The 20806-nt window shown below is 39.5% G+C and overlaps 1 protein-coding gene across 1 annotated transcript in view; it reads right to left on the bottom strand.

The window, feature by feature from the left end:
* LOC136263842 (ubiquitin carboxyl-terminal hydrolase CYLD-like) overlaps window positions 1-20806 on the bottom strand; it is an 87383-nt gene that overhangs the window by 47358 nt on the left and 19219 nt on the right. The window contains exons 7-8 of the mRNA XM_066058467.1: window positions 4063-4301; window positions 3017-3128 (exon numbers count right to left, since the gene is read on the bottom strand). Of these exons, the coding sequence (XP_065914539.1) occupies window positions 3017-3128; window positions 4063-4301 (351 nt within the window). The remainder of the gene's footprint in view (window positions 1-3016; window positions 3129-4062; window positions 4302-20806) is intronic.

Here is a 20806-nt window from a genome sequence, read left to right as displayed (position 1 = left end):
CAACTAAAGTAGCAGTATTTAAAGCAGCAACTATATTAATAGTCACTGAAGTAGTAACAGCAGCAAAAGCATATAGGAGCAGCTAAAGTAGTTTCTTTTCTTTTTTTTAAAGAAACAGCTAGATATAGCCGCTGAAAACAACAGCTAAGTAGCAACACCTAAAACAGGAGCAACTAAAATAGCTAAAGCAACTAAAGCAGAAGCAGCTAAAACTTAAATTGCTATAAATCAGCAGCAACTAAAATAGCAGTAGGTAAGCAGCAGCAGCAGCGGCGGCAGCAGCAGCAGCAGCAGTTCAAGTAACAGCAGCTAAAGCTAATTAAAACCTGAAGCTAAACATGTATACAGCAAGTAAACAGCAAGAGCAGCAGTATTAATATTTCATAACAAGTAGCAGTATCAGGTAGTGGTTCAACTTTAGTAACAGCAGGAGTCACAAATTATTGGCAGTTATGTATGTAGCACATAGACATTCACATTGGCGACAATGCAAGGCCTTGTCAGCCACCACATAGTAGAATCCATTCTACTTGTAATCTCTGTGCATACGTATATACACTAATATAATAAATACAAATACTACAAAAGTGATGTTGTCTGCGTATGCTATCCACCTGCATAAAAAAGTACAGAAAGACAAGCAAATGAAAAGCAAGCACCAAACAGCTTTGTGGCTTGCTTACAAACAGCTTATCTGTGCAGCCATCCCTGAACAATAGCTAGTTTGAAAAAAGATGTGATATCCAAGTGTTGTGGCCAAAAATTGTTGTAATGATATTAATGTTAATTAAATTGTATAAATCATTGTTACAGATCATTGAAATTATCATTGCAGCCAATTCTTACCTACCACACTTTGATATCATAACTTTTTCAAACTAGCTTGGTATTCAGGATATGGCCACACTCTTTATGATGGCTTGGCTGCATGATTTGGATTAGATAGTTGTAGTGAATAAAATGGTTAAGGTTGTTATAATATTAGAATTATACATCCTTGCTTGTTAATGACAGGTTTTGTAATCTGCTAAGGATGCCATGTAGAGTCCTGGTGCTATAAACCCTACAGCAAAAGGGATTTAGCCATGCTGTAATGTGTTTTGTTAAACCAGCCAATGTGCCAATCATGATACTGGTACGTACTTTCATATCAATGGATTTTGTGCACTATTGTGTGCAATGATGCATAATTTCCTGTATCTTATCTACACAAGGGAAGTATAAGGAAAGGCCAGAGATGTACAAGTCGCGACAATGTATTACAACTTGCTGTTGCTATAAATTGTAGCTGGAAATTGTTTTGTTCATGAATCTTGATTGTGAGCATACACATGTTTGGTTTTCATACTTTTTCAGTGAACTCCAGTAGCAGAGGTTATGACGTATATCGAAGTATTTGGTCAAATCCATGAACTAATTGATGTGCAAACGGAAGCCGGTTGGAAATGCTAGTGCTTACAACTGTGGGACACATTCCTAGGAATGCTATACGGTAAAGCGAATTACGGAATTTTTTCGTTATAATTTCTTGACCATTCATTCAAATTCCATTCAATGAATGAAAGATTAGATTACCTACACAGTAGGTCTGCAAGAAATTTTAGCTAGTTTAGGTGAATGGTTTTGGGAATCAGAGGAATACGCAGGAATTTTAAAAAGAGTTTCCACTACAACTAAGTGACTGTTATATTAGAGTAGTTTATATTGCCTGACTGCTTTATTAGAGTATCTTGATCTTTTCACTAAAATCAAAATTCAGAATAATGCTATTAGTGTTGCTATCAGCATGGAGTGTGAGCACTTTAAACTTTAGCTGCACTAAACACCAAATATGAAGGGCATCATGTTTACTTTAACCTTTTCATGGTGCTATACAGGGGCGGATCCAGGGGGGGGCCTTGGGGGCTGAAGCCCCCCCTTCATATTTAGGCTTTACTTGATCAATATACTCAGTATTATAATGAAATTTTGTCTTGGCATAATTATATGATCACTAATAATACAAATATTCATAAAACCACCTTATAAACATCTTTCCAAGGTATTATCAGTGGATTTATGCTAAAGTTTATGCAACAAGGACCCAGATCAGCATTGGAGGTGTACAAGATCGAGATACTCTAATAGAGCAGTCAGCTAACTACTCTAATAGAACATTCACTGGAAACATGTAGTTGGTTCTGTTATGGAATTTTTCCAAATCTGCTTGCACCTATACATACAATGAAGTGCATTGGTCTGTTTAAAGGGCTTCATTCATCTACTTGTGTAGTTAATATGTATGGCAATACTTAATTCAGGTACACAATTACCATTGAAAATGCTCTCAAATTCAATCTTGTATTGTTCAAATTTCAAAATTTTCCACTTTCAATATTATTATTCTAACATGCACCTATTCAGTGTTTGTGTTGTCTGTACCTACCCAAACTTTTCCATTAGCAAAATGCTTCAGAGAGTCATACCTATAATCTAAAGGCAGTATATAAAATGTCTACAGGCAGAAAATATTAGGGATTTTATGTGGAAATGTCTCCAAATTGCAGTATTTTAGCATCAATTTTTCTAAATTTCCTGGGGGGGGCATGCCCCCAGACCCCCCTAGTTCCAGCATGCTTCGCACACCTCTACCCAAGAGATTAGTACCTTGACTTAGCCCCCCCCTTTTATAAATCCTAGATCCGCCCCTGCTATACTGGTTTTATGACCTGCTTGTTTGCTCACTGTATAAAACTCACAATTGAATTTTCATACACGTTTGCGTCATTATGCATATGCGTATTGAACTATCAGTACAGCAATGCCTTGTATGTCATCTCCAGTGTTCACTATTGAAATTCAAGTATAGAATAATACACTTGTGAAGTAAGCCAGCCACACATACGTATAGTTATAACAAGGGCCGCACTCGTGCTTTGCCTATATATACTCACTTGTGCCTGTGGTATAACTATTATATACATACATATGTACAGTAGATTGCTAATTTATAGACAGCACACATGTCAAAAAGTACCTTTAAAAGGTGTTAGCTGTAACAATGGTACAAATTTTCCTCTACCAGATTTTGATTTAAAATATCTTTTATCAGCCCATACACCATCTGTTGCACTTTCAGATTTTTCATTCTACAGTAAAATGAAGTATGCAATAAGGTTACACAACATAAACATTGCATATACATACGTACCATGTACCATTTTACTTCAATGTCTAACATCTCATTATCCTATCATGCTTTACAGTAGGCTAGCTTTGTACGTAATTACTATAATCAAAAATACACAAATTCACCTGAATTATCGTTATTGTTAAAAATTTTCCATTAACCTACATATCATCAAAGCCATTTCTTGGCCGCCAACTTGGATTTCTCATCTTTTGTCACCCTGGCTTTTGTGGAGGCTGCACCCTTTTTACAGTTTGGCTTGTTGTTTTTTTTGATTAGATATCACTGCTTTTTGTAATTTCATACCTAAAGCCAGCCTATGGCCAGTTTTGGATATTTCTTTTAACTTGTCTTTTTCTTTACTACAGGATGAGGATTATGAGGGAGACTGAGATTTTATAATTACTTATTTAGCTACATACATATACATTTAAACAATATTAGTAATTTACAATTGTGTTGATTGATCATAATTAGCAAATTTATTCACCATAGCTATACAGGTTGAATTTTTTGCAGCTGAGGGAAATGTGTATGCAGAGTGAATGTTCTCTCAAAAATTATGTATTGGCCACCAGAGTAATGCTGGAAAGCACAAATTGCATAACCTTTATGCACAGTAGTGAAAGCAGCTGTCAATAAAATACACAGTGTATGTGGCAAACAGTCTCACAGCTCTAGAAATCCATGTGTCTGTTGCTATGGCTACAAAAACAATTCTCAAAAGAGTAGCTGAAATGTCTTTTGCAATAGTATGGCATTTTTAATGACAGAAACAACATGTGTATGGCTGCACAGACTACACGCTGGTTCCGTATACCCGAAAGTACAAGCAAGATATGATTTGAGCAAAATTAATATGTATGCACAACACATTACAACATAATACTCACCATTTCTAGTCCAGCATACAACATGTTATGACGAGGGGGAATTATTCCAATCCATTTGATCACTCCAAACTTTGGTGGATCACCATAATATATGGTACACCCCTCTTTAAGGTTGTGTGGGTTTTGATGTTTATCTTCATGTAATGATTTACTTGGTAATGATTGATAACTGTCACCAACCATTGGATGAATGTTCTCAGAATTATCACCTAAACTTTCGGTAGACTCTGTCAAATTATCTGTAGTGAAAATATGGATGTGACAACAAATCAGTGCTTTAACCTTAAAATTGTCCTAGATTCTACAAAGCTTTACTTCTAGATTGTGTTTGTGCATGTGTGTGCGCTTGTGTGTATGCGCACATGTGCAAGCATGCGTGCGTGCGTGCGTGCGTGCGTGCGTGCGTGCGTGCGTGCGTGCGTGCGTGCGTTCATGTATGCACACGTGTGTGTCTACCTTACTGTATTAATGTGTACCTGCATGGTATTAATGGGAAAGCAAAATTAATACAATTAACTATCCACGTGCAGGATGGACTTCAGGTGCTCACACCTTCACTTGTGAGACATGGTACAGGTTAATGTGGGGTACTTGCACTACATACAGGAGGATACCAGCAGTGATCCCTAGAACGTACGTAAGTTGTGTACAAATACCCAATGCTTTATTAACCATATTAGTGATACACTGCAACTGAAGGGTTTGCAGTGTGTAGTGTGTACCATTGTCGCTACTGTGGGAATAAGGAACAGCTTGTTACTGATGCAGGATACACCCCTTCCCCCCCACTTTTTCTGTATGTGGTTTTGGACAGCATTGAGAGGTCAAGTGCATGTGTGTGTATGTAGAATGAGGAGAGGTATAAACAGTGGACCAGGGGACCAAGGACCCAAGACCTGGGGACCCACAAGGATCCAACTTTTTTGGAATTCTATACACTTCATAATATTCTATACTTGTACTAGGTACCTGTGCAAGTATAGTCTTGTATGGCCAATCCACTTTTCCTTGTCACAGTCTCACACGATAAATTAATTATAAGCGCCTCTGAAAGAGTGTCTTAAGCTGACAGCATTCATTGGCCACTTGCCTGCTGTACAATGAACATACATATTAGTCTATTACGTATGTCACCTAGCTACAGTACTAAAGTTTAGAAATATTGTGCAAACAATTATTCCAGGGAAATAGTGCTAAGCCTTGTAGCCGGCACGTTTCAGACTGGGAACTCTACAACTGGACTCTGGACTTCATACAACATGGTGCATTTTTACAATGTTTCTAAACTTTAGTAGCTAGGCAACATAATAGACCAGTATGCTCATTGTGCAGCAGGAAAGTGGCCTATAAATGCCATCATCTTCAGGCACTTTTTCAGAGGTGCTTATAATTTTTAATCGGTAAAACATTGTGTGAGACACCGTGATGGGGAAAAAGTGGATTGGCAATGCAAGACTACTTGCAGAGGTACCTAGTACAAGTATAGAATACTGCAGTATATAAAATTCCAAAAAAGTTGGATCCTTGTGGGTCCCCAGGTCCTTAGTCCCCGGGTCCACTGTTTATACCTACCCGTAGAATGACTAATATTAGAAAAGTGGCTTACAAAAGCCAGCGACCGTGGGGTGGAGTCTAGGTCTCTGGTAGGAGTCACAACCCCACCTGAGAATTCTTTGCACAAAAGGACATATGGAAGTTAGTAGGTACAGTATGTTCTCAACTCAGGAATACTCTTGTTGGTTGACATCTTTGCCATTGTTGAAATATGTACGTACCCTGTTATGAAGTATATATAAATATGTCTATTGCTGGTATGAAAGATCAAGGGCTGACATCTGGCCATTGGTGAATACACCTTTTTACTTTCAGGTCATACTTTTCCAGTTGACAGTGATGTTGCTACTAGGCAAAATGGAGTTGGCATTTCACCCATTGGATGGTAGAGGTGTGGAAGGTTGTGCCTCCTGTCTTAGCTGGCATCTGCTATTCAATATCTGGCGGGTGGTCTGGATTAATCACATGTGTCAGTGGACTGTGTGTACATTATTCATGTTCCTATGATATAATTAAGTGCTTTTTAGGACGATCTCCTAGATACATTAATCAGAATCTCACCCAATGACCTGTTGCCTGATGTACGATGACTTAAGTAAATACTTATGGAATAAATCCTCATAGTTGTGATAAGATGTGTTGGGTTGCTTTGGATTGGGTATAGAGTGTTAATTTTGTGATTTAAATCAAATATCGCTAAAGAACAGCTGGTTTCTGGAAATATCTTATTTTAGACAAGGAGCCATCTGCAATGAAACCTTGGAATGTGGTTGATTTGCAGTAATTCAGACCAGCCAAATGTCAATACTGTTTGGATTACAGAGGCTTGTAGTGAGTGATACTTGCTGGGCAGACCATACATTGATGAAAGTACAGTTGAGAAGTATTTTGTGTTGTTCTCATCACTAGGTAATCTGTGTGTAAGTTTGCAGATGTTTCAATACATGAGGATTATTCTAAAGAGTTGTCCAATTAACTAGAGGGTGTAGATGGAGACAGGGTGGGAACAAATTAGGGATTGTTTGGTCTATCACGGTAGTAGGTTGTGGTGGTGATCATCAGCCACATCAGTTTGTTAAAAGTAAACAGCTACTGTCTCCTTTGTTGGATGCTATATGACAGGCTTGTGACCAAAATGTCGTGCAATCCCTTCCGTCAAGGGTTTAGGAAGTTAACTGTGTAGTTGCTAACAATACAGAAGTTTGGGTTAAAAGACTACAAAGGCTGTTAAGGATGGAAGGATGACAATGGGTTGCATTAGAAAGTTTTGTTAGGATGTCTGGTATAAGTTGAGCGAGGTGGGCCAACCAACTTTCAGAACTTGCAGATGTAGTGGCTAGATGATTTCATTAGTTTTTTGGGGTGCTTAATGATATAGGCCAGAGTGTGTTGATAGGATGCCTTGTTGTGAGGTGCACAGATCTAATCTCTTACTGAAGAGTTGAGAATGCTCTACGCCAGATTGAGATGAAGAAAGTTGGTGGTATAAGTTGCTCCAGAGATGCTAGTGTTTGGTAACCAATCCTTCACCATGTCTTCTTGAGTCAGTTCAAGAAGAAGGTAAATTGTTTGATGAATAGAGGAAGGCAATGGTGGCACCAGTACCTCTCAATCTTGCTGCTTATCTCAAGTACGTTTTAGTAGTGATCTGATTGTTGTATAAGTGTAGCTACTTCCTTTTTCCAGTGGCCTAAGCGAGTGTTTCAAATCGCTTAGTGGTGTCTAAATATGTTCCTAAACACTGTTGATATGGAAAATTAATGCCTTTGTATGGTTTACTTACATGAAGATGATCGTACAGTTGATGAGAAAAGAACAGAAGGCAGGCACACATTGAAACCAGAGAAGACACATGCCACAGACAAATTGGTAACCATGGTATAAAATAATGGCTGTGCACTGTTTTGCTTAGCCTTGCGGCCATGGTCAGGCGGTCAGGCAGGCAGGCAGGCGGTCAAACATGTTTACAACATGAAAACATGCTTGTTCCAGTATAAAACCATTGGGAGTGAACAAATGTTCACCTCTTTGATATTACTATAATTGGTAGGGGCTCAGGTGAACAAAAACTGACTATAAACTAACACTCTTTTGCACTTTTGTAAATGTGTTTTCTTAACCAGATGTGCGCTCACAGCCAGCCAAAGGGCTGGCTGTGGGTGCACACCTGATTTCCTGAAATTGGTGTGTCTTATGCCTATCCAACACCCATATGAGCAAACAGGCCTTGGGCTCCAGAAAATAAACTTTCATTCAAAGAATAATGGCTGTTTACACATTGTAGTAAAGGTTAGTTTTCTGTTTTCGTTGTGATTATCTAAAGGGGGTGTGGCTGGTTGCTGAAATCATGTGAAACAGTTCAGTAGGGGATAACCTAAGTGCTGTAACAGGAGTATAATAACTAAAAAGTGATGTAACCAGCCTTGTAAACTTCCAGGAATGGTGTATCTTTCCAAGTTGAAAGGAAGCATGTCCACTTTGTATGCAAATGAAAACTAAGAGCAAATATGAGGCTTATGAAAAAATGATAGACAAACCACGAAACAGGTAAGAAGCTACCTCTGTTGCGGTTTAAAGTGCTTATGCTTCCCTAACGCCCTGCCCTAGCAGTACTTATCAACATAACTGATGAAGTATAAAATGCTTGGTGAATTATGAGATACATTCAATTTTAATGTGCTACAAGTAATAGTTGTAACATGGGCATGAGGAGGGCATACATATCAGGCAAAGCCTGAATGCCCATGTTACAGCTAGCATGTAACACTTATTAGGCTGATAGCCTATACAGGGCGATCAATCATCCAAGCCAGTACGAGTGCAGCCACTGAATGTATAACAAATGCATACCTAAAAGTTTCAATTATGGGTCAGCAGCTAGCACATTCTGGTTACGTTTGGTTATGACAAACGGATATATTCTAGAGATATCACGGAGAATTTCCATTATGTAAGTTTAATGTTTTAATCAGTACTATTGAATCATTTATGGAAACACTACGCAGTTCACTAAAAGCCTAGACAGGTAAGCTTGCTTGTAGAGTGGTTACTCCATGCAGAGTGATAGCTTCATGATGGGTGCATGTCCATATTCAAAAACATGCAGAAACGATTGATGAATAAGCTATAGCACTAGTTTTCACCTTAGCCCCAACATTTTTCAACTCGTAGGGATGGCGAGGATAACAAAACACTCTCTTTCTGAGTGGTTTTCATAGCAACATCCAAGTCGTGCATCCTAATCACGTGAGTGTTGATCGATTCCCACAATCGATTTCAGCATCAACGTCTATTATAATCACTGCCCAGTTGTAGACCGGCTACATTTTGTATGTAGCCCGGCTAGCTGGGCTATACATACGAAATTTAGCCCAGGCAGCTTCTTTGATCTGAGGTGTGAAAGTGTTACATGTACTGTTACAAAACAAGGCAAGAAAAACAAAGCTATAATAATATGCTAAGTGTTAATTTATATTTATAAAGAGTTGATTAATTCAAAGGATAGCATTTACTGGGTGCCTGATATTTAGAGGTATGTAGCACAGCATCAACTTATTGCTGCATGCAGTTTAGTCCAGGCTATATCTCAGATGATCTTGTTTTAGAATTTTTAACCTTTTCTAGACCAAAGTTTTGCGCTGATTCCAAACCTGGTGAGTGCCAGATATAAAACATTGAGCATTATAAAATTTAATGTGGCACTTAAAAATCTTGCATCGGTATTGTAAAGGTAGTCCCCTCAAAAATACCTTTGCTGTAAAAAAAGGTGCATCCAAAAAACTACAAGTATCTGTAACCCATGTAAGAACAGCTCAGCTGTAGAAAAAGACTCCATGAAATTAACTGGAAACTGAAAGAGTTGATATCTGGAGCAGCCAAGAATCAGTGTTGCTACAAATAACTATGATTACCAAAGATTACCATCCATGCAAAAATACCTTGACTGTCAAACAGTAACTGGCAATAAAGGCGGCCAAATTACTAGCCAATCAGAGTTACAAAGAATTGATTTAGGATGTAGCAAGGGTGAATGTATAGAACACAGTTGAATGATTAGGATTCAATGTTGCAAGTTAATAATAATGTAGTTAGTTGTATCAACTTAACTTTTATTCTTGGCCGCTTCACAAATCAACTGTTTTTATTGCCAGTTACTATTATTTTCCTGTTTTACAGCCAAGGTATTTTTGCATGGACTTAAATCGTAATCATAGTCAGTTGTAGCAACATTGATATCAGCTCTTTCAGTTACCAGTTAATTTCATGGAGTCTTTTTCTACAGCTAAGCTTGTTATTGTTATTAGCACTTTACAGTGACCAGCACTGAAGGTCTGACAGCAACATGTGCTGCAGCCTTTGGATTAACCTAACCTAACAAGAACTGGAGACTTTAGATAAATGATAACTTAGCCTAGCTAACAATAATACGGTGAAACAGAAAGGGTCCAAAGAAAGGAAAAAATCCCTCCTACCCCAGGATTCAAACTGCAGGCCACCCAATATCTAGTCAAGCGCCACACTTAGTCTCCTCCAGGAGTGATGGATTTTCTTCCTTTCTAAGTATTTATTGTTATTAGCACTTTACAGTGACTAGCACTTTACAGTGACCAGCACTGAAGGTCTGACAACAGCATGTGTTGCAGCCTTTGAATTACCTAACCTAACAAGAACTGGAGACTTTAGATAAATATATAGCTGTTTTTACATAGGTTACAGATACTTGTAGTTTCTGGGATGTGCCTTTTTTATAGCAAATGTGTTTTTGGGAGGGGATATGGGATATCACTACTTTTTTGTCAGTTACATAATTTACAGACTCAATGTTCAAGCCATGGAGGTGCATGATTAATTCTGTGCCTTGTAGAGGTGTCATTACCAAACACAAATCTGCTGATAAGTGCTGAGCATATAACATACAATCCTATAGTAGCTGTTAATTTTTATTAGGACAAGGGCCAAAATTACTGCAATTTACTAGTCAAGCCAAGTAATGGCTACAGTCAGAGTTACCAAAGATGCGTGTAAAGCACATTATTTGCAAAGCATGCTTTTCCAGGTGATCTTGGGGAATGCCACCATCTTGAAATAGATTGTTATCTGGGATCTGGGAGAGTTTTCAGCCAAAAATGTAAACATTCACCTATATTTTGATGACTGTTCTATTAGAGTTTTTATATGCCTGACTGTTCTATTAGAGTGTATCAATCATTTTGTACTTCTCAATGAATAAAACCTGCTACAACCACTGCCATAGTGGCTGTAGTGTCCTGAAGACAACTTATCTGTTGCCACTTGTAGAACAATCTGCTTTGCTGAGGGTTATGAAAGAGGTCACAAACATCATGCTATTACTTTTATGTCACTACATACAAACACACGCTTACAAGAACAAGACACGCACAAAATGTGCAAACACTATACATGCATGTTCACACACATACACCTCATACTGGTTGTACTTGATGTAAACAAGCTAATATCACATCTCTTGAAACGCTCTTGTAGGTGAGCTGGTAGTGCCTTACTAGGTGTTAAAAAGCTCTTGCAGAAATGAAAATTGTGATGTACATTCTGTTTAGTGCCCATTCACTCCATAGTTAAGGATCTACCAGCCTGGAATATAGATTTTTTTGTACATTCTTTTTAATTCAGTGTCTGCTAGATTGTGTCATCAGATATCCAAGCAAGCGTCTTTGGTGTTGCGACTGATGTTCCAAGTAAGTTACATGTGTGTTTAATTTAAGGTTAAGTTCAGTGCCTGCTTGTTCTTTTATAGGTCTCACTTAATCTTGTGCCGTCATGCAGACATCCCAAGGCCGGAGGAGACGGTCCGGTTGGTCAGGCCTGAGCCAGACCAATAATCTGGAACTGGACCAACTCGAACTAAATTACTTTCATGCGATCTCTGGATGATCATATTTACACCTACAGATGTTATTGAAAATGCATGGCACGAGTAGCTACCTATAGTTTCTCAGCCTAACTAAAGCACAAAACAACACGTACAGTACTTCCAATTACCTTACAGTACAGCATAGCATTCGTATCGTTTTGTACAGAAATGATTGCGGGTTCTACGTATCATGTGTGCTATGGTACTTCTTTGATTCTAAACCAGCACACTTATATCACAATTCAATCTTCATAAATAATCATGAGCATTTCTTGGCTTGGCTTCTTTTACTGGGCGAAAGGTTGGCAGTGACAAACTAGACGTCTCATTCCGCGGCAGGAAGCTATACACCCATACATTACATGGCGGCCATCTGGATAAGATCTTGAGTAGAAATCACTCCTCTTCAACAACCCACTCATCCTGTCGAGATACTGAGCAAACTCTCAGTCTCACCCCACATTGCGCCATTTTCAAATAGTGATTGATCTCGTGACTGTCCACCAGTATATTTACATGATGATCCGTTCATTTATATTGCATACAAACCAGTATAGCATGTATAACATACTGCGTTTTGTAGCTGTGTAGCTGTTCACTGTATCCAGCTATGTAGCTGCCTACTCGTAAATACATTAATTTTAGACTACAACAAGTTTGATAGTGAAATTTGATTGGCTGAAAACGTGGTCTCTAAATCTTGTAGAGCCACGCTCGTGTCCAATAGAGACCACGCTCTGAGGCGATACAAAACACGATAATTACGCGTCTGTAACATTGGCAAAGCATGGGCGTTTAAATGGCTAGTAACAGCCATACTGAATTAGACGGAGGTGTAATGGGCTTGTTTGTACTAATCAACACTACATTACTTGCTTACAAGCAGCTGTCGAGGCACAACAACAGCAACAATGAGTTGTAGTCGAGTCGCTGAGTCCAGTACTTCGATACATAGCACGCGCCTGTAACATTGGCAATGCATGGGCGTTTAATGGGTAGCAACAGCCACACTGAGGTCCCGCCATGTAGGGAGGTGTAGAGGGCTTGTTTCTAGTAATTAGCCATACATTTCTCATTTACAAGCAGCTGTCAACTCAAGGTCCAATAACGAGTTGTAGTCTAAATAAGTTAGACGTCAAGAACCACTGGGTTCTACGGGATTTAGAAAACCCTCAGGCCCTTAGTAGCGCCCGAGCGCAGCGAGGGCACTACAGCCCAGGGCCTTCGAGTTTTCTAAATCCCGTAGAACCCTGGTTCTTGACGTCTAACTATTATATAAGATATTCTATAAGGTGGTTGCATGGGTTCCCTGGGGAAAGTTGCAAGTTGCTACTTTAAACTTTAGCATCAATTTTTAAGGAATTTTCAAGCCTTTAAATTGCAAAAATTCTGCAGCTCCTGGGGGTTGCACCTCCAGACCCCCCTTGAACTTCTAATTGCTATAACTAACTGTACACTGTATGAGCCTAGCAAGTTTCATGCTGTGTCTCCTGTCTGTCAGGTCTACAATTACCTATACATATATAATACATAGAAAGTCTGAAGAACAACAGATAGCTACAGGCTTGAGATTTAAATTGCTAGCTAGCAATGAAATATCACTAAAATTGCATATCCGAGTGTCGAATTTTCAAACATTTTCCTGTGGGGGCATGCCCCCAGACCCCCCTAGAATGCTCGTGCTTCGCACTTCGCAGAGTGTGCTTCACACACTGTTCAACAACTCTTCTCATTGGCAGCACCATGTATATAGTAGCAGCTTCAACATATACAATGGCCTGACCAACTTCAATTTTCCCTCCTCCGGCCCTGCATCCATGAAATTTGAATATTGTGCAAGCCGTGTGGAATAACCCCAACTCATATACACAGTCACCAGCAAACCATGAACCACATTCAAGCAATCCATTACAAAACTTGAAAGCCACAACACAAGCTCATACACAGTTACTGGCAAACCATGAGCCACATTCCAGCAAACTGTTACACATTTTGTTGCACCATGTATGTGCATAATGATTAATGAAAGCCACAACACAAGCTCCATGGTGCATTAATGGAAATAACTGAGTTCCACCTGACTGACAATTATCACGTGACTTATTTGGGGGAAATCTCTTGGAAAGTCCCTGTACATTAACATCTCCAAGTGAAAAGTGAACACATGCGATACGCGATTTATAGGCAGTCCATGTCTTGAGAGAGAAATACAAATAATAAACATTTGTCATATTGTAACTGTATTTCGATGGAGTCATGAAACATTCTTTAATTTGAAACTAAAATACGTACACCGCTTGAAGAAGTTGAATAGATATCAGAGTCGAAAATACTGATGTACTAGCTCAATTCAATTAGCTCGTCGTGGAGGTTCAGTACATAACGAAAGGAGGAGTGGAGGTACAGTAGCAAAAGGAGGATGGTGAAGAAAGATGAAGCTAGTACATAAAGTGCCACATCGCCTTACATCGCCAGATTAACCGCGTGTATATATGTGATATAGATGTCTGCTCTCACTAGTGCAAATCCACTGAGACCAAGCTGAAAAACTAATGGTATTAACTTGAGTAGCAGCAAATACCAGTATTATCTGGCTTAGAATTATCTCATGGATGTATTGTCGACAAGGCGTACTCATGCAGATGAAATAACTCTCAGTATTGTCACTCTACAGTACCAATTTAGACATCATCAGAAGTCCCGGAACTGTAGGTGGAAGAAGCTAATGTACATGATGTTTGTACAAAAATACTCATTCACATTGCATACTGGTCTAATTAACTAAATTTATGTACAGTGAAACCTGTCTAATCAGGACACTGTGTAGTAAGGTCACTGCCGGGCCAACTTGTAAATCCTCAAATGTGATATTTGTGTAAAAAGTGACATAGATTTTTGGTGTGTTGTATTTAATGCCTGCCTGTCAGTTTTTACAGGTAATCTGGTCATTGTATGCAGTAGCAGTTGTATCATAATATGATACATACATAAGTTGGGACCAGGTAGGAAGTCATGAATTTCAGGTAGTTTACATACAGCGGAATTGTATTATCTTGTGTGCCCTTTTTATAGTTCTCAATTGTCAACTGTACATAGACTGTAGTGACATCAAGAGTGTAGTGAATTTCCAGGTTGGTCTACGTATGCACTAAGGAATATAACTGTTTATTATTTTGGATCAGGGGTACTGTTATGATGGCACCAAACTAATACCCTTGTCATCTTAGATGTCATGATTATAAAGATATTTTCCAGTATCCAGATTTTAGGCATATTGTATTTAATGCCCACTTGTTGATTTTTGTAGGCCGAATGTGTCATCAGATATCCAAGCAAGTGTCTTTAGTGTTGCGACTGATATGCTCCAAGTTAGTTACATGTGATGATTTCTTGGATGTCTGCAAGACAACACAAGATTTAGTGAGACCTGTAAAGGGCAAGCAGGTACTGAACTTTACCTTAAATTAAACGCACTGGTGTTAAACTATTTTTAGTAATATCTTGATATTGTGTTACGTGTTGTAATAGGATTGCCATATGTTTACCACAAGGAAAGAAATTTTCATGGATTTCACAGCCATCTTATCCATAAAATTTAAACATTGTGCAAGTTGTGTGGAACAACCCCAACTCATACAGTCACCGGCAAACCACAAACCACTTTCCAGCAATCTGCTACAAAACTTGAAAGCCACAACAGAAGCTCATACACATCCAGCCACCAGTAAACCACAAACCGCATTCCATTAAAATTTTGTTGCAACATGGTATGTGCATAAAGATTAATGAAAGCCACAACACAGATTCCATGGTGCACACTACATAGAGGTGGTAGGTGCCGATAACCCCTATAGGCTTGTTACCTTTTCCTTACCTTTGTGATTAATCTAATAAAACGTAAATAGAGAAATTGAACATTATGCTTAAATCACCTTCCCTAGGGCCTTTACTTTATTCCACAGACTGGACTGGATTCGCGAACTGGACTGGACTCGCGGACTGGACTGGACTCGCGGACTGGACTGGACTCGCGGACTGGACTGGACTCGCAGACTGGACTGGACTCGTGGACTGGACTGGACTCGCGGACTGGGCTGGACTGGACTCGCGGACTGAGCTGGAAACAGCTTTTAAACAATAATTCAGGAATTATCCATCTCTTGCAACACTGGAGACACCACTATCGAACTACAACTGTGCTGCTGCTGGCTCTTCCTTACAAGTCATGACACTAGCGTATGTACTAATTAATTAGAATACACTTACGATACATGTGTATTAGCAGTGATACAGTGTGATAGAGGCTATTCTTGTAGCGTAGATGTTTTCCTTTGTTGCTTTAGTACTAGTTTTACAGCTGTAGATATGAGCCAGTAATTACTCTTAGTAGGTAGCTAGGGGCACCACCAGGCAAGGTGATGAGGCTATGCAAATAATCTGGCTCATCACTACAACCCTAATGCTAGTGTTAAGTATTGAAGCAACAAAGGAAAACATCTACGCTACAACAATAGCCTCTGTCACGCTTTATTACTGCGAATACACATGCATCATAAGTGTATTCTAATTGATTAGTGCATGCGCTAGTGTCATCCGACTTGTAAGGAAGAGCCAGCAGCAGCACAGTTGTAGTTCGATAGTGGTGTCTCCAGTGTTGCAAGAGATGGATAATTCCTGAATTATTGTTTAAAAGCTGTTTCCAGCTCAGTCCGCGAGTCCAGTCCAGTCCGTGGAATAAAGTAGGCCCTTCCCTAGTGACTTTGTACTTCACACCTTGTTTATAAGACACCTGGCGATTATAAATGCTTGAATGGGGCGTGGAACTAAATGGAATCTAAACAATTTCTGCTTAAAACGCCATCCCTAGGGAACTTATGGTTCTGCACGCTTTCACAACTTGTTTATCAGACATTACAGCGTGTGTCCATGTCGTGTCTTTAAAAGTTATTGTAGGGATTAGAGGTTTGATTGAAGAAAATACGCATATGGGCAAACCAGAATTAGATAATGTCAGTGCTAGATGGACTGTACAAACACGGCTATGTTGACGTGACAGTAGGTGTAATACGTATAAGGTAGAGAAATAAAGTGAAATATGCCTATTTTTTTAATTTAGTGAGGCCTACTTTTTATTTTAGCGAGGTCGAAAGAAAACTATGTTGACGACTCCTAAAGATTTTTTATACGTAACACAATACAAATCTTTTCAGAGATCTTGCATAATCCAGGACTAATATTGCTAAACCGACCCTACACGTAAATAACTCACAGTAGTAGCGGCGCATCTTTTAATTGGGCATGCGCTTTGTAGTTTCTTGGCCATGCGCCTCACTACCGTGAGCTTTGATGCAGAAACCAAGATGATTACATCACAAATAAGAAATATATTGAAATTCAAAAAAATGAGGTATCCCATGGTTTGCATGCTCAGTTCTTTCTTGCTTGGCTATGCAGATTCTTCATTGCCACTGTCATCACTGTCTGGTATTACTGCTTTCATTGGGTTTTGGCAGCTAGCTTGTCCCATACATTTGCAAACACTAAGCAGGTAAGGGTGAATTGGTGAATACACAAAAGCAGAGTGCCATTTTGCATCCAGTTTTGCAACCACAACTAACAAGTTCGCAACCACAACTGATGAGGTTGAGCATCTCATCCAGTGCAGTTAACTGCCTTGGTGGGGTAAAGACTGGTCGAAGTTCTGATCCATTCATCTCCCAACTCATACTACAAATCTGGGGCAAAGACATACCTGCAGCTTTCCACAATGCTGTCTAAAAATGGGCATGTTGGCAGTGGAGTTTGAAAGTGGCCATAGTGGGTGGCAGGCTGTTCAGCTTGGGTGGTACGTATATGGCATTGGCCAGCAATTTTCGTTTTGAAGATGTCTGCACGCATGCTGTTTAATGGTTCCCTGGTACCTTACCATATAGTGTTTCTACAAATTTGAGACATGAGTTTGCGACCTCATCTAGTGATGCAGTTAGGCCACCTAGACAGAGTTTACCTGTGAATGTCATCAGCCTTTTCAGTACAGTTACCATTCCTTTGCCTATACCAGCAAAAGAGAAGACAGTGTCACATCCACCCAAAGTGTGTGTGTTCCAAAGAGATTGGCATCATGATGTTGTGCTACCTCATTGACATCAATAATTGCATGGCTTCCAGAACATTATTCCATTGTCACTTGAATGAATGTTATGTGGCAAGTTATTGACATGAATATGCAGGTGATGGACTAGAATGAGGAGCACATCTGTATCATCAGCAGGGCCACCCAGAGAAATTAAGGGGCCCAGGGCAAAGAGTTAAAGTGGGACCCAGGGGCAAGAAGGTTTCCATTCTGAATCATAACTTCACCCAAGCTGTAAGTTGAAGACTGAAAAAAAATCATTACATGCTGACAATGACAATAGCTACCCCTCACCAACCATATCTCCTTATTTATAAGCTTGCTACATTTATAAGCTTGCTACACTGCTCCTCTGAAGAATACTGTGATTGCTCTATTAGAGTATTTAAATCTGACTGCTCTATTAGAGTATATCAATCTTTTAAACAGGTATTCATGGGGCCTCCTGGGACCCCTATCAGGTTGGCGCCCAGGGCAAAATGCCCCAGTTGCCCCCTCCCCCCTGTGGGCAGCCTTGATCATCAGATACCACGCTAATTGAGGAATGTCCAGCTGCAACTTCTTGGCTCATGTGGTATACTATAATAACATCAGCTTTTCATGAGTTATTGGTGTTCGCCATTCATCTATGCCAACTTGTACTGGAAGTGGCTCAGGACTAGTTACGACAACACACTTTCCATGTGGAGTTCTGAACTAAATACAATCAATCAACAATCATTTGAATGACTTGCTTCTTGTTGGCACTCACATTCAATATCATGGCTTGCTTGGGTGGAGGTGACTCTTCTGTTAGTTAACACGACTTACTCCTTTTTGTCGTGTTGTCCGACACCGTACTCATGTTGCAGTATCAGTCAAAAATCACAAGTTAAAATGTTGTAGTTTCCATTCTTTTCATGATACTGATCACTGCTGCATTGATGAAGGCAGACACTTTTGCTGGTGAAGCTGGTCAAGAAACAGTCCAAAGCAAAGCATGGCCATCCAGGATTACTACCTTGGGAAGTTGCCTGTTCCGCATTCCACACATCACCTGCAGCTTGGTCTTTAACACAGATGCAGTTACACGTGCATAAGTGATCATGAATTCAGTATCCACAATATGGATGTCCTTGCCAAGTTTAGTAAATCTGTCTTGGTGAAAACTGAAAGTGATTCTGATAAGGGAAAACTGAAACTGACTCTTCGTTTTAGGAGTAGTAGGTCCTATTCTATCTATTTACAGTACTGTGAAAGTATTGCTTATGAAAAATCGGTGGGGTCAATTTATAGAAAAAATGCTCAAAGGTTTAGCAACTGGCACTCATCAAGTTTGGATTCAGCAGGTACAAATTGACTTAGAACAGCTTAAACAATTGAAAAACAAGTTGACATGAAAATCCAAGTTTCTAGCCTGGACTAGTTAATCTATGATGGCTTTTGATGGCAGCATTTTAGTGAATGCACTTATATTTTGGCACAGTATTATCATACTGTATGGTAGAAAAAAAAACAGTATGTACCACTGTGCGTGGGAAGTTCAAAGGCACTACCAATGCTATAATTTGTATATGGACCGCAGTGAGTGCACTTTAACTTATAATGCCGGTTTTGCAGACCGCAACGAGTGCATTATAAGTTAGTAACAGCAGTGCAATATACAGATATTGCACTGGTTGCAGTTTTGTGCAGGTGCCGGCAGCTGAGACCGTTACGACACCTCACCTAATAGATGGAAAGATGCCTCACAGTTCATTCAAATTCTTTTATAGCCTAACATGTAAAGTCGATTGTGGGGTCATAACGCCACCAAACGTCACCAGATCAAAGGTCAACCAAGCACCCAAAGGCGATCAAAAACGCCAATGCGGTGGCCAAAACTCTAGTCTACATATATGTGTTTTATATAGTTGTAACATAGGTACAAGTGGTCTGCCTGATATGTCCACCCAAAGCATGAGGGCCACAGGCCCAAGGGTGGATATATCAGGCAGACCATAAGTGCCTATGTTACAACTATTATGTAACACTTCTGTTACAGGCTAATAGCCTGTCAGATGATTAACCACCCATGCCAATGCAAGTGAAACCACTGGATTCATTTTATATACATTCCTGAAAGATGCAATTGTGGCTATGCAGCAGGTAATGTTGTAGCTACATTTGTTATAATAAATGGACGAGTCCTAAAGATATCATGGAAAAGTTTAGCTCATGCGAATTGCAGGAAATGTACAAGTGTTTTAATGCTATCAAGTTGAGCACTAAGATGGAGGTGTTTCAGTATCCTTGCCATTCTACAAGTTAAAAAACATTAGTCTTATTGCGCATGCACAAGCGTTTTGGCACATTTTGAATACGAACCATACCCACATTACAGATAACTCATATTAACCATGCTACAACGAAGCTTACCACTTTAGGCCTTTAGTATATGTTGTAATTAGTCTGTAATCTTTTAGCCAAACTCCAACTCATGATAATAGTCACGTGAGCATTAATATATTCCCATAATCGATTTCAGTCTGAGCTTTTATAAAACAAACCGGGCGGTACTGCTACCTCGTGAGCACTAAAGGACACTATAACAATAATGCCCTAACCACGGGTATACAGACAATGCCTGACCACAGGGAAATATCAGATATGTAAACCCAAAAATTCCTTTGATCTGCCTACGCAAAGTTTTATATATATATATATATATATGTAATAGTTGTAACACGGGCATGAGGGCTTCGCCTGATATGTATACTTAACTGCCTGAGGGCTGCAGGCCCAAGGGCAGAGGGCATACATATCTGGCAAAGCCCGAATGCCCCATGTTACAGCTAATATGTAACACTTATTAGGCTGATAGTCTGTACAGGATGATCAATCACCCAAGCCAATACGAGTGCAGCCACTGGATGTATTATATATGCATACCTAAAATTTTCAATTATGGGTCAGCAGCTAGTAAGTACATTCTGGCTACATCCGGCTACGATGAACGGACATATCCTAGAGATATCACGGAAAATTTCAGTTATGCGAGTTTAATCTTTTAATCAGTGCTATTGAATCATTTATGGAAAAAGTTTGGAGTTCACTAAAGGCCTAGATAGGTAAGCTTGCTTGTAGAGTGGTTACTCTATGCAGAATGGTAACTTTGTGATGGAGGCGTGTCCATATTTGAAAAT

Source organism: Dysidea avara, chromosome 8, assembly GCF_963678975.1.
Source record: "Dysidea avara chromosome 8, odDysAvar1.4, whole genome shotgun sequence".
Lineage (NCBI taxonomy): Eukaryota > Metazoa > Porifera > Demospongiae > Dictyoceratida > Dysideidae > Dysidea > Dysidea avara.
The sequence above is the reverse complement of the archived record's forward strand: the minus strand, read 5'-3'. Positions and strand labels throughout refer to the sequence as shown.